Genomic DNA, 17972 nt, shown 5'->3' with positions numbered 1-17972 from the left:
GCAGCTGCAGGAGCTGAGGAGCTCAAGGTTGACAGGCAGTGTACGCTGGCTGCTGACTGCAACGAATGACGAATCCAAGATCCCCAGGCCAAATGGTGGATTGTTCACTCACGGACAGTTATAGGCAGCACAACAGAATCCCCATCCACAGAAGAATGTCTCTTTTCCCAGGATGTCCTTAAATATACTGGAAGCAGGCTACACCCCTAGGGAAACTCCCTTTCGATGGATTGGCTGCTCAAAACATATTCATCTGATCCCATCATGGGAATAACCACATCACAACAGCTTAAACCACACAGAATTGTGGTCCAGCCACGTTGACACACAGCTCCAACTATCACAATATCCTTTTCCTGGGATTGGTCCCTTCTGACATGACCAGAGTACGAAAGACAAAATCTGCCTATTTTCGCTTCTAAGAAGCTAGCCACTTATACTTCCTCCAAGACAGATTTGTTCTTTCTTAAGCCAACACCATAACTCAAATGCATCAGTTCTGCTTTAGTCATTGTCCGGTTGTCACATGCATATTGCCTCATCTTCCTTCTGCAGAGTGGCTGGTGGGTTTGAACTGCCAACCTTCTGGTTAACAGTCAGATGCCTTAGGCACTGCTCCACCAGAGTTCTATACCATGCATATGAGGCTGCTGAAAATACCATGGCTTGGGTCAAGCACACCTTAGTCTTTAAAGTGTTATCTTAACTCTTAAACACTTTAAAGCAGTCTTTTGCAGCAGATTTGCCCAGTACAATATATTGTCTGGTTTCTTTCTCTTTTTTTTGATTGTGATTTGGGTGCAAGTTTACATAGCATATTCACTTTCCATACAGCATTTCACATACTCTTTGTCTCATGACATTGACTACAATTTACCACAGTGCAACAACTCCCCTCCCACTTCCTCCCAATAGTTACCTCTTCCCTGTGTCCTTCCCTCCATGCACTCCTGCCCCCTCAGCTGTGTCCCTGTGCATACACAGTCCTTCTCTTCTCCCATGATTGTTCTCTCAAGATGTGTGTCTACCTAGTGTAAATGTTCAACTCAAATGCCTGTCTTTTGTTGGCTGGAAGCCACAGGTGTGGGTTCAGTTCCAGACCTGAAGGGCAGCTAGGGCCCATAGTTTCAGTGGTTCCACCAGGCTCTATCAGACCAGCAAATCTGGTCCCTTTTTTTGTTCCCCCAAATCATTTTGGGTTTTGTTCCACATTGTTCTCCCACTCCATCTAGGATCTCCTACATCGATCCCCCTCTGGTTGACAGTGATAGCTGGGCACTATCTAGTTCTTCTGGTCTTATAGTCATACAGGCTAAGGATTGCATGATGTGCCAGTCGCTTGGACTAATTATTTTCATGAGTCTTTGGTTTTCTTCATTCTTTGCTCTGGACGACGAGAGACCCATTGTTGCATCTAGATGGCTGCTTACAAGCTTTTGAGATCCCAGTCACTACTCACCAAAGTATGATGTGGAACAGTGTTTATGTAGTATGTTAATGCCAGTTGAGCTTGCTATCCCCTGCTGTTGTCTGATTTCTTGACTGTTCCTTCCATGGGCATTGACTTTGAACCCAAGTAAAATGAAATCCTTGATAATTTCAATCTTTTCTCTATTTTCCATGATGTTGCTTATTGGCCTACTTGTGAGGATTTTTGTTTTCTCTGTGTTGAAGTGTAATCCATACTGAAGGCTATAGTCTTTGATCTTCATCAGTAAGTGCTTCAAGTCATCTTCACTTTCAGCAGGCTAGTTTGTGTTAACTGCATATCACAGGTTGTTAATTATTGTCTTCCTGCAATCCTGATGCTGCATTCTTCTTCATATAGTCCAGCTTCCTTGATTATTTGCTCAGTGTACAGATTAAATAAGTATGGTGAGAAGATATAACCCTGATACACACCTTTCCTGGTCTTAAGCCGTGCAGTTCTTTTTGAACAAGGGGATACTGCTTGTATAGGTTCCTCATGAGCACAATTAAGTATTTTGGAATTCCCATTCTTTGCACTGTTACCCATCATTTATTTTGATCCCCACAGTCAAATGTCTTTGCATAGTTGATAAAGCACAGGTAAAAATCTTTCTGATATTCTTGGCTTTCAGCCAGGATCTGTCTGACATCAGCAGTGATGTCCCGTATTCCATGTTCTTGTCTGAATCTGGCCTTTCCCAGTTAGTATACTGCAGCATCTGTTTCTCTTCTAGATATTAAGAGCTCACTGTGGGTGACTACTACCTGATGCTTACTGTGCCTGAGTTATGACTTGTGGTCTAGTAAGGTGCCCCATAGGCATAGATAGATAGCATCAAAGAGAATAAAGAATAATTTAGTCCATTTAGATATTTTCTTAAAAATTGAAATGTTGTTGTTGTTATGTGCCGTCGAGTTGGCCCCGACTCATAGCGACCCCTCCTTGGGTTTCCGAGGCAGTATCACTACGGAAGTAGGATTGCCCAACCTTCCTTCCGAGGAGTGGCTGGTGGGTTTGAACCGCCAGCCCTCTGGTTAGCAGTCAAATGCTTTAGCCACTATGCTACCAGAGCTCCTAAAAATTGAAATATAGCTCTAAATTTTGACATCTATAAAATACCTCGCTAATTGTAATTTAAAGCAACACATAAAAATACAAATACTTACGTATTGTTGGAACTCTTAATTCTTTGTCGTTTACTGCTTAATCTCATCCTGATTTTGCCTAGACTTGAGTAAATGTGAAGCTCTGAATCTCACAACTAACCCAAATTATGATAATTAGAAATTGCAGTTGTTAACTGAATAAAAGGCAAGTTGTAAATTGAAATGTTTGGGTTTATAATGTGCTCTGTCAGCAAATGCTTATTTATAGAGTTGTTTTGGGTTTTTTTTCCTTCCTGTAGGAAGATAAAAGTATCAGATGGGCATCCAGATGGGATTATATTTTGGAATCTATGCCTCATACCCACATTCAGTGGTTTAGGTAAGAGTACTGTTAATCTGCTTTCTCTTTTGTACTTTAGTTTTTGTCCCTTTGCACATCTCATTTGCTCTCTAATCCTCTCCAGTTATTCAGAAGTCTAGGCTTTTGAACCATACAGACTTGGATTCAAATCCTGGCTTGTAAGTCACTGGTTGTGGGTCACTCATTTTTTCAGTCTGTTTTTTTTCTTGGTCTAGAAATAATTACTGCCTGGGATTGTTGTGAGGATTAAATCAGATAATTAAAGTGAATGTAATGGCATACCTGTCGTGTAAAAGTGCTCAGTAAATAGAAGTTGCTATTATTGTTAAACTTTTTTGTTGTCATTCTTTTTAAAGCATGAGTCAGAGCTGTTCGTGATGCCCTTACTCTCCTTTCTGTTTTGCTGACTGATCTTTTTGATACTCATTAATTTGTCACATAAATTTGTTCTTCAGTAAATTTCTTGAGGGTAGGGACCAGTTAATTCCTTGCAGTTTTTCCTGAACTTATTCAGGGACAGTAGTAATTTAATAATAATGACCAGACAAAAAAAAATCCTAGTTCTAAAGAGACTATAAAATGTACAATATGAATCTGCTGAGTGGAAACTTGAAAAACACAGTTCAGTGAATTTGTTGTAGGGTTTTAGGTAAAGTTTCAATTTTGATTCTGATGAGTTCTGTTTAATGTTACTCAGCAGAACAGTTTTTTTTAAATAAGAGTTTCACTTCTGAAGTTTATCATGATGTGCTTATTTCTACAGCATAATGAATTCCCTGGTAATTGTTCTCTTCTTATCTGGAATGGTAGCTATGATTATGTTACGGACACTGCATAAAGATATTGCCAGATATAATCAGATGGATTCTACGGTGAGTAGAAACAATTTTTAACTACTCTCTGGCCAACAACGGTATTTATTTTTATTTTGAAAAAATTTGAATAGCTTTAGACAGACTCTCCTTCTAAAACATCCTTCTCAAAAGTTATCTTGAGTTCACATTTTCCAATAAGAAAACGATACTTAAAAATTTATATTCTCTAGAAATTTAGTCATTACAGCATCCTAGAGAAGGGAAAAAATTCTCAGAGTTGAACTGTACATAATGTCATCTGTGTCAATAAATTGGTGCAGAGTGGATGTAAGTAGGTATACAATGGTGTCCTCTTTCCCTACTTATGTGCCTCCAATTTGGTCAGATTCTTCATTCCCAAAATACAACCAATTTGTGAATGGCAAAGTTGAGAAGAGTATCAAGTAATTTTTATTTATATATGTATGGGTAATTTAAAAAAATATTTTTAACTGAATTTTTATCATTTCAACATTTGGTGTATTCAAAACAATTTAACAACCCACCTCATTTATTCTCAAACATTTTAAGTTGCATAATGTTACGCATTTTAAACATTTTCATTTTAAAGCTGCAAACTAAACAATTTCTACCAGAATCACAGTAATTTGTGGTGAATACAAGAACTCAGATTTGTATGCTTTTCTCTTTCTAGTCTGTTCAGCCTTTTTTCTAACTTTCCCATCCTGTTCTAATTAGAGAAAGAACATACTAACAGAGACTTTTAGCATCTCTGTACAGGTCTTTTATTTTTCTAATGATTTTTATTAGCTACATATTTCATTAAATATTTAAAACAATTTCAAAATACTCTGTTCATAATTGGTTATTTCAAATTAATTGCTCAGTTAGTGAATTTTTTTTTCTTTATATGTATGGAGACACAGATGAAATATGGCCAGTGACAATCCTGATTCCACAGTTGCTCCTGATCTTTTCCTCCCTCCAGTATCTTTTCATCATAGCAGTCAGAATGAATCTGTTAAAACCTGAGTGAGATCATGTTATCCTGATCATAATGCTCTAGTGGCTTCCCATTTATTGCAGAGTAAAAGTCAGAGACTTTGTAATGCCTATAGTAATCTTGTCCTCCATTACCTCTCAAAGCTCTGTTCCAACCATCTGACCACCATGCTGTTCCTCAGGCTCATCAGGCACTGTAGTATCTCTGGCATTTCAAATAGTACCCACCGTATAGTTGGTGCCCCGTAAATATTTTGTTAAATGAATGTATAAATAAATCAGTCATTGATATACCAGAGTTGTTGATGCATTGCTGGGTTTATGATAGCTAAAAGAGGTCTCTAAAGACCCCTCCATCCTAACCCCCCCAAAAGGTGAGCTGAGGCCACAGCAGGAAACAAAATGCAAGCATGAGATGCCTATATCAAGTCTTTACGTATTTGGGAGACTAAACCTTGGGTCAGTAGTGAGGGAACTGAACCTCACTCTCCTGCATTAAGACTGCATTCTTAATGTGGGACCAAAACAGTTCCGTGTCAGTAAGTGCCATCTAATTCTTAGCTGAATCAAGCAGAAATCCTCAAAAAGAAAGTCTCCCACGTTTAAGTTTTCAGAATTCCTCCAATTTGAGATAAAAATATATATAAGAGCTTATAGTTAGAGAGTCACAAAAATTTGAGTTGGATTTAGACTCCCAAAGATTCCAGGTACAGAAATTACTAGTGAGAGAGTATAAAATACATTAAAAAAAAAAAAGTAACAGCTAAGAATTTTTCAGAACAGGTGAAAGATAAGAATCCACAGATAAAAGAAGCAAAGTTACCCCAAACATAATAAATAAAAAATCCACACCTAGGTAAATTTCAGTGAAACCATAGAACACTAGAGACAAAGAGAGTATCTTAGAATCAGCCAAGGGGAGGGGTGGGACCTGAGCATCTGCAAAGGAATAACAATTGGATTGACAATGGAGCTCAGAGACAGTGGAATAATATATTTAAATTGGTGTGAAAAATAAACTCGTTGACCTAGAATCATGTACCCAGAAAATTTCCTCTTTCAAGAATGGAGGTCAAATACCTTTTCTAGACTAACAAAAACAGTTGCCCACAGACAGACCTTCACTGAAGGAATCTATAGAAATACTTTAGGAGAAAGGAAACAATCCTGAAGGGAAACTTAGAAGGACTGGTGAACAATGAAATCCTAAATAAACATTTTCTGGATATAAAGAGTCTAAATTTCAAAGTTAGCAAAGGTGTATCAGCAGAGAAAAGACAGATTATTTGACAGATGGCATTAGGACAAAGTGGATGGCCATCTGGAAAATAATTAAGGTCAATCTCAACTTGACTCCTTATATTGAAATCATTAAGATTTAAATGAATATGTGGCACAATAAAACACTAGAAGAAAACATGTGAAATTATCTTTAAATCTTACGAGATGAGTGGAATTTTCTAAGTATGACAGAGAGCCAAAAGTCATAAAAGAAATGATTGTTAAATGATCAGTACATTATGATATATAGCAAAATATATCATAAATAAGTAGGAGGGGAGGGAAGTGGGCAGATAAATACAGAGTTTGCTCGGGAGATGGTATGGAATGGTGATTGCTGGTTGGCCCTGGAGAAGGCAGAAGACAGAGATGTCATTTGAATAACCCTAGGTTTCTGACTTGAGCCTCCAGGTTGATAGTGGTTCCATTTATTAAGATGGGAAATAATAAAGTAGTAGGCTTTGGGGGGAAGTCAGGTTAATTTTTGGACATGAGTGTAAGATGTAAATAAGACAGCAATATAGCTGTGGTAGTAAGGTGGTGCGTCAACTTGGCTGGGCCTGGTTTTGAGTAGCTAGGCAGCTGGATGTAGTTATTCCCCATGATAAGACTGATAATCAGCTCCATGGCATAATCTACTGTGTGCAGCTGAGTAGCTGCTTTAGGGATGTAGTCTGCTTCTGATGTATAAGAAGCAGCTTTGAAGATCTCTAGCATTTTGGCACGTCTGGATCTTACATGTAGCTGAGCCTTCATCTCAGTGGCCTGCCATGGGTTTGTCAGCCTCAGCAGTCAACAACTGCCTAAGAGAAGCCTCCAGTTGCAGTGGCTGGGAGAATGAGGCAGAGCTAAAGCCCAAGGTTGAGAGGCTTTCCCCCAGCCCCTAAAACTGGCACTTGGAACTTGGACTTCTAGCCTCCTAAACTATAAGAGAATAAATCTCTGTTTGTTAAAGCCATCTACTTTTGGTATTTTCTGTTAGAGCAGCACAAGATAACCAAAACAGTAGCTGTTAGTAAGTAGGGTGATAATAAGGATCCAGTATTGTAAGAACAAGATCTGGGTTAGAGATACAAATTTTGGAAATGATCATTAAAAGTGGCAGCCAGACATTTAAAAGGATGTATACATATTCACATGGAAACATGTTTACTACTATGTTAGACTGGGTTCTCTAGAGAAACAAAAACCAATAAAGCTTATATATATGTATATTAGAGAGAAATTTATCTTAGGAAAATGGCTCACACACTTATAGAAGCTAGCAAGTCCAAAGTTCCTGGATCAGGAACTTTTCCTGGCTCTTGTAACCACAGGGGCAGAGGAGCTCAAGGCTGGCAGGCAGTACACCGGCTGTTGACTCCAACGAATGATGAATCCAAGATCTCCAGGCCAAATGGTGGACTGTTCACTCACGGACAGTTGTAGGCAGCATAACAGAAACCGGATCCACAGAAGAATGTCTCTCTTCCCAGAATGTCATTGGATATACTGGAAGCAGGTCACACCCCCAGGGAAACTCCTTTCAACAGATTGGCCACTCAGAACATAGTTATCTGATCCCATCATGGGAACAGCCACACCATAACAGCTCAAACCACACAGAATTGTGGTCCAGCCAAGTTGACACACAGCTCCAGCCATCACACTACATAGTAAAAGTGAAAAAAAACTTGTTTTCAAGCAGTATTATTTGTAAGAAAAACGAACGAAAGAACAAAAATTACACAAAGAAAAGGACCAGAAGAATCTCTTAAATCATTAGAGGTTGGATTTATATTCTTCTTTATTTCTTTATTGTTTGAAGTTTATTTTATAAGAAAAATGTATTGTTTCTATTGTTAGAAAATAAAGAACTTTTATGTTGTAAATTAAATATCAACATCACCTGACCAGGTGTCTTAATGCAGAGGTTGTTTAGAGTAACAGGATTTTCAAGAAATGTCAAAGATCTTCATCTCCTGTCATCCCAAGTCATCCCAAGAGGCTACATGTGATGCATTCCACTGTTAGAACACTCCTGCTAACCATCTCTTTCTTATCTTTTAATTTCCTCTACCTTACTTTATGATAAACTCCTAAGAATCTTAAATAACTTAGAAATATTTTTTATAGAGCAAGTATTTGTAAGCCTGTTATACTAGGTATTGAAGATGGCGCATTATACAAAACAGACTTCCTATCCTGTAGTGGGAGGTGTAGATAATAACAACTGGTAAATATGTAGTATGTTAGATTCTGTAAATGCTATGAAAAAAAGATAAAGCAGAGTAAGGAAGATGTGGTGTTGTGGGTTTTATTTCATCAGAGAGGCCTCAATGAAAATGTGACAATTCAGTGGAGACATGGTGGAGTCAGAGGGATGAACCATACACACATTGGGAAGAAAAGGGAAAAGCTCTCCAGGGAAGGTAGCAGCAACTGCAAAACCCCAAGATGAGAGCATGCCTAGAACTTCCAAGGAAATGTGATTAGAGGTGAAGTCATAGAAGTAGCGAGGTGTCAAATCATGTAGGAATATGAGCCACTATAAGGATTTTTGCTTTTACTCTGAGGAGGAAGGGAAGCCATTGATTTGGAAGAATTAATGATATCCTCTGACTTATATATTAAAAGGATTCTTCTGGCTGCTATATTGAGAACTAAGAGATAAGGGAAGAACAGACCAGTTTAGTATACATTGCAATAGCCAGATGACAGGTAGTGGCTTGAACAAGGGGCTCATGGTGGGTCTGGATACATTTTAGAGATAGAACTATAGAATTTGTCTGAGGATTGTATGTTGTTAGGCGCCATCGAGTCAGTTCCAACTCATAACGACCTCATGCACAACAGAAAGAAACACTACCCGGTCTTGCACCATCCCCAAAATTGTTGCCGTACTTGAGCCCATCATTGCATCTACTATGTCCATCTATCTCATAGAGGATCTTCCCCTTTCTCACTGACCTCCTACTTTACCAGGCATGATATTCTTCTCCAGGGATTGATCCCTTCTGATAACACGACCAAAGTCCTGTCCACCATGGGTGACCCTGCTGGTAGTCAGGATACTGGTGGCATATCCTCCAGCATCACAACAGCATGCAAACCACCACAGTACAGCACACTGACAGACAAGTGGTGGAAGAGTTGTATATGATACGTGAAATACAGGGAGGAACCAAAGATGACTGTAAGTTTTTGGAGCCTGAGCAACTAAAAGGATGGAGTTTTTAATCCATTAGGGGAAGCTGTAGGAAGAACAGGTTGAAGGAGGGAGAGAATCAGTTAAGTTGTGGATAATTCTTTTCAAGATAAAAAATAATCAAGTGGAGATGTTGATTAGGCAGTTGTATACATATCTGGGGGCAGCGATAGTTCAGTGGTAGAGCTCTCACCTTCCATGCAGAGGATCTAGGTTCCATTCTCCGCCAGTGTACCTCAAGCACAGCCATCACCCATCTTGAGTGGAGGTTTGTGTGCTGCTGTGATGCTGAAGAGGTTTCACCAGAGCTTCCAGCCTAACACAGACTAGGAAGGAAGGCCTGGTGATACTCTGAAAAATCAGCCAGTGAAAACTCTGTGGATCACAACATCCAGTCTCATTGTGCTTGGGATCACTAGGAGTCAGGGACCTAGTCAGCAGGAGATAACGACAGCATGTATGTGTGTATGTGGGAACAGTTTGGGCTGGTGACACAAAATTTACTGATATATTTATAGCTAAGTTTACTAGCAAAGTAAGTATAATATAAAACTAATACCATTTGCTTATTTTGGAGATGAATAAGTATAGATTGAAAAGGTTAGTGTGTCATTAAAAATAAAATTATCAAGTTGGATCATAAAGCTTGACTTAGAGAAGAACTAGGTAAGTATCATATTGTTTTGGATTTCTTTTTAAAGTTTCTCAGTAGCTATATTTATAGACCTTACTACATGACATTGCTTTAAAAACAATTCAAGAAAGCCATATAAAGGTCCAAATGAAGCTTTATACTTCAAATTTGAAATAGATAATAACATTTTTAAGTTTTTTCTTTAATTTTCTGTAATAATATATTCAACAATGTAAACTGTCTAGTTGTCTTGGTGATAGCACATGAAAACTAAAACAATTTCATTTCATTTTTAGGAGGATGCCCAGGAAGAATTTGGCTGGAAACTAGTTCATGGTGATATTTTCCGTCCTCCAAGAAAAGGGATGCTGCTATCAGTCTTTCTAGGATCAGGGACACAGATTTTAATTATGACTTTTGTGACTCTGTGTAAGTGTTAAGTATAAATTAAAAAGTAGAAAATATTTTTTCTAAATAATTATTTGAAAACCAGTTTTCCAAAGTGAGGTAGCTAGGCTAGATTATTTCTAAGAGTCCTTTCAGTTCTCAGAACCTGTGTGCTTTTGACTGTGAATGGCTATGAATGACTTAGGAAAAAGCCATGCCCAAACATGCTCATGTCTCACTTTAGTTGTGAAAGGCTCAAGTTTGAATGTTCACCCTAATGGAATCTAGTATTATTTTTTTTAATAGAACCAAGATATAATTCATAGTGGAAATGTTTTTTATTTATGTCAATTTAAAAGCTATACTTGAATCTCAGAAAAGATGGAAGCCACTCAAGCATTTGGTCAACATCCCCCAATAAAAAGAAAAATGAGGTCTTACAGACTCTGATAAGAAACTCCTCAAGTGGAGTTTGCCTTACATGTGATCAAATGAATGCAGTACATTAAATATTGCTAAGATGCAGTGTGGCTGCATGGTGGCATAGTGAATGTTTTTTCCTAAAGTTGTGTGACTTATTTTTTAGTTTTTGCTTGCCTGGGATTTTTGTCACCTGCCAACAGAGGAGCACTGATGACTTGTGCTGTGGTCTTATGGGTGCTGCTGGGAACTCCTGCAGGTTATGTTGCTGCCAGATTCTATAAGTGTAAGTAAAAGCCACTTTGACGAGAGTCAACTGAGTTGTCTAATTTTCTACATCAGTGGGTATGAGTCTTTGTGTCACATAATTAAAGCTTTTCATATATGTAGGGAGCCTGGTTGGTAATTTCCTTTGTAAAGTGAATGAGTGTCCCTAGATTTATTTGTTCAAAAATCCTTATACAGTGCTTTAAGCAGATTTAGGTATTGCTTATCCACCATTCCTTCCCTCTTTTTCCTTTTAAGTTTTGATATACTAGGTTTGGATGAACAACTTAGATTTACTACTTTCATAGAAGCATATACAGTTGACCCTTGAAGAACATGGGTTTGAACTATATGGATCCACTTATACTTGCATTTTTTTCAAAGATTGGTACTGTATAGAAACATTTTTAGAGAAATGAAAAACAAAAAATCAGAAAGTATGATGTATTTCCATAAAGTTCCACTGAGTATGCCTGCCTCCCCTTCCACCTCCTCTGCTTCTACCTCTGCCACCCTGGAGGAAGCACAACCAACCCCTTCCTCCTTTTCCTCCTCCTCCTCCTTAGCCTGTTCATCATGAAGATAGCAAGGATGCAGATTTTCATGATGATCCACTTCCATTTAATGAATAATAAATAATCATCATGCCATACAGTTGATAAACTTACCTGTTGTGTATGTATGTAAATATTTTCGTGTGACAATGTAATAACTGTATGGCAAGAAGTATGTTCACTGTTGATGTCAGTGAGGCTTCTGGTCAGTAAACAGTAGGCTATTGGTGGTTAAGTTTTTGGGGAGTCAAAAGTTTGATACGCTGATTTTCAGCTGTGACAGGGTGTCAGCACCTCTAACCCTATATTGTGAAGGATCAACTGTATCGACTATTAAAGAAAGTGTACAAGTGAGTTGTTGTTGTTATGTGCCGTCGAGTCGGCCCTGACTCATAGTGACCCCTCCTTGAGTTTTCAAGGCAATTATCACTACAGAAGTAGGATTGCCCAACCTTCCTTCCGAGGAGTGGCTGGTGGGTTTGAACTGCCAGCCTTCTGGTTAGCAGTTAAGTGCCTTAAGCACTGTGCTACCAGAGCTCCTACAAGTGAGTAGTCACTGATTTATTAACTAAAACAGGTAATACATACAAAGTACATGTTTTCTTACACATGAGATGTCACACTTAAAATTATATCAATTCAATGTTTATAAATGGCATCTATACTTAAATTAAGATCTCACTGTTTAAAAGAGCCCAAGAGTAAGTTACTTTTGTAATATTATTAGTTATAATCTCTTGTATTTTACTTTTCTGAAATAAAATGAATTTCATTTACAAAAAGGGTTATGGCCACAGAATAAGGATGGGGGACAATAATTTGGTGAGCAGTCTTTGTCAGGGTCAGCAAATGCCAGATTTTACCCTCCTTAGAAATGGGAGCTCTGGTAGCGTAGTGGCTAAGACACTTGCCTGCTAACCAGACGGCTGGCAGTTAAAACCCACCAGCCACTCCTCGGAAGGAAGATTGGGCAGTCCTACTTCCTTAGTGATACTGCCTCGGAAACCCAAGGAGGGGTCGCTATGAGTCGGGGCCGACTTGAAGGCACATCACAACAACAACAACAATAGAAATGCAGATGGTTCCACAGGTAATCTGTGATTAGAAGTGCCAGGGAGATGAGACAGAGCTAGGATTCCTAACAATTTTCTGAATAAATTTGAGGTAAAACATAGTAGGGTTACATAGGTGATCTTAAGGTTAGGATTACTGGTTTCAACCCCCAGGTGGAAATACTAGCTAGATGTTGCCAGGTGAAGTTCTCTCCTGAGCATGAAAAGTACTGTATGTATGTGTAAAGGTGTTTTAATTTCTGAGTATTTTCTGATGTTCTTTTTTTTTCTTTCATCCTTTACTAAAAGACAGGATTAGGGTAGTTATGTCTATTGGAAATCCAAGGAGGGTTCACTATGAGTTGAAATCAACTCGATGGCAGTGAGTTTTTCGTTAGATATAGTCAGTCAGGACTCAGATCTCCAGCTGCAGGTTAAGTGGACTGTTAATCAGTTACTAAGAGGGACTCATGTAATCCCAGCCACAGAAATAATTCATTTTTTAGAATCGTTTCTGATGTTTCAGAAGACACTTTTTGAGTTTTTATTAGAATTGTATTGAACCAAGAATTAGCAATTTCACAATAGTTTGTCAGTGGTACTATAAATTCAAATCTGTATATAAAATTTCATCATTTTCTTTTAATGTAAGCACTTAAACTTGCTTACAAATTATGTTAAAAAATTTTTCTGAAAAAATAAGCTGCTCTCAAATCTCAGCCAGTTTCATCTCAAACTTTTAAACTGGAGACAAAAGACTACCTTCATTTTTTATTCTATGTCCTTCAGTATTTGATTTTTTAAAATGAAACGAAAAATGCACATTGGAAAGAGGTAAAGGAAAGTAGAGATGTTCATGATCAAATTTGTTCTGTCAAATGGCTATTCCACTCTTCTTAATCACCCACCACCCCTACCACTTACTAAAAACTATACTGCAGTGCTAGAGGAATCCTAAAGATTCCAGCTTGTGAAAATGTAGATTTGTTTCATGTCAAGCTTGAGGGTTCCTAGTTTTATGTTAAATTCTGAAACTAACCACAAGATAAACCAGAATCTCCTTTGTGCCTTTTCTGCACTCAGTCCCATTTATTAATACTGGCATAGAATTTAGCAATTTGTTTTGTTTTCATTTAAAAAAAAATTGGAAGAGAAAAATTGTCCAGGATGACTTTCTTTTGATACTGGACTTATTTTATGCTGAAGCAGAAGTCTGTAAAGCAGGGTTATTCAGGTAGACTCTTGCTGTGCATCCTTGGTTTGCATCATTTGATAAGGAACTATCGATAACTTGCACTAGTTTCGTTTCTTAGGACTGGCACCCAGTGATGTGTAACAGTTTGTTGAATACCACTTGGACTATGGGTATATGGTTTGCTTAAAGAAAAATCTGTATGTTATACTACTGTTGTTTTCTTCTATAGCCTTTGGAGGTGAGAAGTGGAAAACAAATGTTTTATTAACATCATTTCTTTGTCCTGGGTAAGTGAATTTTTTCAATAATTATTTTCTTCTTATAGTCATAATTTAGTTCCTAAATTTCCTGTTCTTTAAACCTTTGATTCTGTCTGTCTCTAAACCATGTAATTAAGAATGTGACTTTAAAGAAAAGATAGAAAGCAAATACTTAAAAAACATTCGTTGAATGACTACTACATGTATTATCTGAGAAAAGCACCTTTTAGACATGAGAAATTTTTTTAATTCCTTTTCTTAAAAGTCTTTCTGTTTCTTAGTCTACAGTAGTTAGGTTTACCTTTCGTCATGTAAGACTGAAGTTAAAGCTTTGGACTTTATCACAGAAAGGAACTCTTAGCTGAAGTTAGTTCAGGCGAGCATACATTTTCAGATTTTTATCAAAAGTATTATCACTAAGAACAATGATGAATATGCAAAACATCTCATAACATGAATGGACTTAAGAGGACCTTACGCTGAATTAAACTAGTCAGTCACAAAAGAACATATATTGTGTGTAAAAAGTCAAGAAAAGAGTTTCACAAAAAGGAAATATTCTTTGATGGTGGGTGGAGAGGGGAGAGTAAACCACTAAGTAGAGGGTAGACAGTTATTAATTTAGGTGAAGGGAGGATAAATAACTAGATAAGATTATGGAAAATAGAAGATAGTAAATGTTCATCATCCTGCTCACTTTCCCTATGATAAAGGGCATTGATGAAAGTTGGCCCTGAAAAGGGCTCAAAAAATTTTTTAAATACTATTTATCACTTTTTTTTTAAATTATTATTACGTAGAGAAATATACACTAAAAACAAAAACCACCACCACCAAAAAAAAAACCTTTGACTCTCTAAAGGACAGCTTCTGATATCAAGATGTGCTTCTGCTCTTAGAAGTAGAACCTATTTTCTCAACTCCTGAATTTCTAGTGGATAAGAGAACTAGCCCCTGAACAATAGGCAGTGATATAGAAAGTGAAAGGTTAAATCCAGAACACTGGACTGTACACTTTGCAGGTCAGAAGTGAAGAGCTTTCTGGCCTGAAGTGACTGATAATAGCCAACATTTTTATTTACAAGTGTGGTGTAAGCATTCACTCAGATTGTTACTTCCATTGAAGATTCACAAGCCTCTCAGCCATTCATGTTCTATTCAAGTTTTTAAGTTTTTCTCAAGCCACATCCTTTGTCTTTTCCTCTGCTGTAAATTCAAGAAGTGCCCCTTCTTGTCAAGACGGTTTGTTACAGATTCTTTCAGAATATTTCCTGTCAAGCATTTTCCCTAATGTTTGACATACTCCATTTTCCCTTGCTATAATTTCTGTTCATGTGTTTAATCTTATTCCTACAAATATGCTTGTTGAGGTTGTTGGGTGCCATCAAGTTGATTCTGACTCATAGCAACCTCATGTGACAGTAGAACTGCTCCGTGGGGTTTCTTGGCAATAATCTTTACAGGAGGGGATTGCCAAGTCTTTCTCCCTTGGAGCCCCTGAGCGAGTTCAAACTGCCAAACTTTAGATTAGCAGGCAAGCACTTAACCATTGCTTAGCCCTCCCAAATCCTAAAAAGAGCTTCCCATAAGCATCATCCCCTCTCTACTACTTTTCTTTCTTCCCAACTCCCATAAAATGCTTTGGAAAAAAATAGTCTATGCTCCTTTATTCTCTTTTTCTCAACAATTTATTGTGTAAATCCATCCTTTTTGCCCCTATCACTTACTAAAACTTTTTCCTACAGTTTCTAGCCCCATTTTCAAATTTAGAAAATGTTTTGTTGTTGTTGTTGTCTTTATGCATTGTTTAACATTGGATTACTTTCTCCTTGAAACACTTTCTTTGGCTTCGTAGAAATCATCCTATGCTGATTTGTTTACGTCTCTAATCAACCCTTCTCTGATTTATCTTCTTTATCCCCCCCTGAAAAGTAGGTGTTCACAACAGTGTGGTGAGGTAAGTAGGGAAAGAAGGAAAAAGATCTAGAACCTAAGTATTCTGGAGGCAGAGAGGAAATGATGTCCACCTAGGAATAGAAGGATCAATTCACAACAGGAAACCTCTTCATGTAATTTTACATAAACAAACAGCTGCATATAATTATTTCATTACATGCAGCACAATGACAGTTGATAATATAAAGCAGCTTCTAGATTTCTTTTCAATTTTTAATGGATAGAATAATACTCCCTTAATATATATTAAAAAAAAATTTATTTGTAATTCAAAACCAACATATAATGGTAACACACAAGATCCATTCACATTAAATCATTTTATGACTTAAGTTATTTAAGTTTAAATTCTGTTAAACGCAGTAAGACAAGAAACAGAAATGAGAGGAATGTGTTTCAAAAGACAGAGACCAAATAATTATTTTTATGCAGCATGATTTATATACAGAGAGTATCCAAAGAATTTCAGAGGTAAAACTTAGATTTAATGAAAGAGTTTGTCAAGAAAATCAAAGGTGAATAGAAATAATTAGTCCAGAGGACTAATGGATGATGCAAACTACAACCTTCAGAACCCTTGAGAACAGAAAAACTGCATGGTGCTGGTTGCTGGTTGATAGCTACTACCAACCACTCTGAAAGATAGAAGGTACTGGATAGAGTGGGAGAAAAATGGGGAACAAAACTGAAAGAAAATGACGAAGCTCACTGGTCTGATAGAGATTGGTAGAACCCCTGAGACTGTGACCTTTAGTCACCCTTCAAGCAAGCACTGAAATCACCCCTGTGCTGCAGCTTTCGGTCAAATAATTAGTTTATCAGGTGACCAGTAATACTAGGGATATATACTCTCCTTAGAACAATCAGCCATATCGGGTCAAAATGACAGCATTTGCCCAGAGATAAAGATAGAAGATAGAAAGAGGAAAAAAGGACAAACAGAAATGAGAAACACCAAAGAAGTAAGAAGAGTGCTCTTACATCGTGGAGATTGCAGTCAGTGTCACAAAACACAATATGTATGAATTACTGAATGGAAAACCAGTGTGCTCTGTAAACTTTAACCTAAATCACAAAAGTTTTCAAAAAAAACACACAAAAAAAGTTTTTTAGATTGGCTGTATATCAGCTAAATATTCCAAGATCTTGAATACCACCAATAACCAATTAAATGTTTTGAGTGGTAGTTGTGGTGTGGGGGAGGACTGTAGACACAGCAGTACTGGCAACAAAAAAAATATGCAGTACCTGAAATAACCTTTTGAATATGCAGAGCCATGTGAAAAATATACAAAGCTTACTAATTAATAAGAGATACCATTGTACCATATTACTTGATAAGACTGAGTGAAGGGGTTTGGAAATTGGATCCAGAGCAAAGGGAGGGATTGTATGAAGAGCCACAGCTTCTGTCACTTTCAGAAGCCTGGGGTTGAGGCATTTACACACACACACATGTTTATGTTTATATGATACAAGCTAAACCATTTAAGTACAGAGAAGTACTTAAGAGTACTAAAAATGCCAGACACATGATTGTGCTTCTATTAGAGAGTCCCTAGAAAATACAGTCGGAAGGAAGTTTGGGCAATCCTACTTCCGTAGTGATACTGCCTCGGAAACCCAAGGAGGGGTTGCTATGAGTCAGGGCTGACTCCACGGCACATAACAACAACAGAAAATACAGAGGCTCTGACATAGAAATACAGTGCAAGCCACAGATGTGCTTTTGCATTTTTCTGCAATAAAAAGTAAACAGAAAAAGAAATAAGTGAAATTAATTATAATAATATGTTTTAGAAGATGGAGGAATAGGCAGATAAGCGACATAAACCCTCTTCAACAAAGAAAAGAATAACCAATTGACAGAGATACAGAAGATAATCCTGGAACCCTGAGCTTTGAAAGGAACTATACAGAAGTGGATTAGGCACCAACTAGTGGAAAAACCTGAATGAAAACAGTGAGTACAGAGACGGTTGGAGCCGCAGACTGTCAGCTACTCTGACGAGACCAACAGCCTG

At 37.6% G+C, this 17972-nt stretch overlaps 1 protein-coding gene across 1 annotated transcript in view; it reads left to right on the top strand.

Annotated features, from left to right (window-relative positions):
- Nucleotides 1–17972, top strand: part of TM9SF2 (transmembrane 9 superfamily member 2) — an 86444-nt gene that overhangs the window by 50252 nt on the left and 18220 nt on the right. Inside the window, 6 exon segments of the mRNA XM_007948169.1 lie at nt 2877–2956; nt 3702–3810; nt 10154–10286; nt 10831–10950; nt 13962–14067; nt 15925–15949. Coding sequence (XP_007946360.1) covers nt 2877–2956; nt 3702–3810; nt 10154–10286; nt 10831–10950; nt 13962–14067; nt 15925–15949 — 573 coding nt within the window.

The sequence above is a fragment of the Orycteropus afer genome, unplaced genomic scaffold (genome assembly GCF_000298275.1).
Source record: "Orycteropus afer afer isolate SDZICR_OR568_19922 unplaced genomic scaffold, OryAfe1.0 scaffold00206, whole genome shotgun sequence".
Lineage (NCBI taxonomy): Eukaryota > Metazoa > Chordata > Mammalia > Tubulidentata > Orycteropodidae > Orycteropus > Orycteropus afer.
This window is presented reverse-complemented; position numbering and strand designations above follow the sequence as displayed.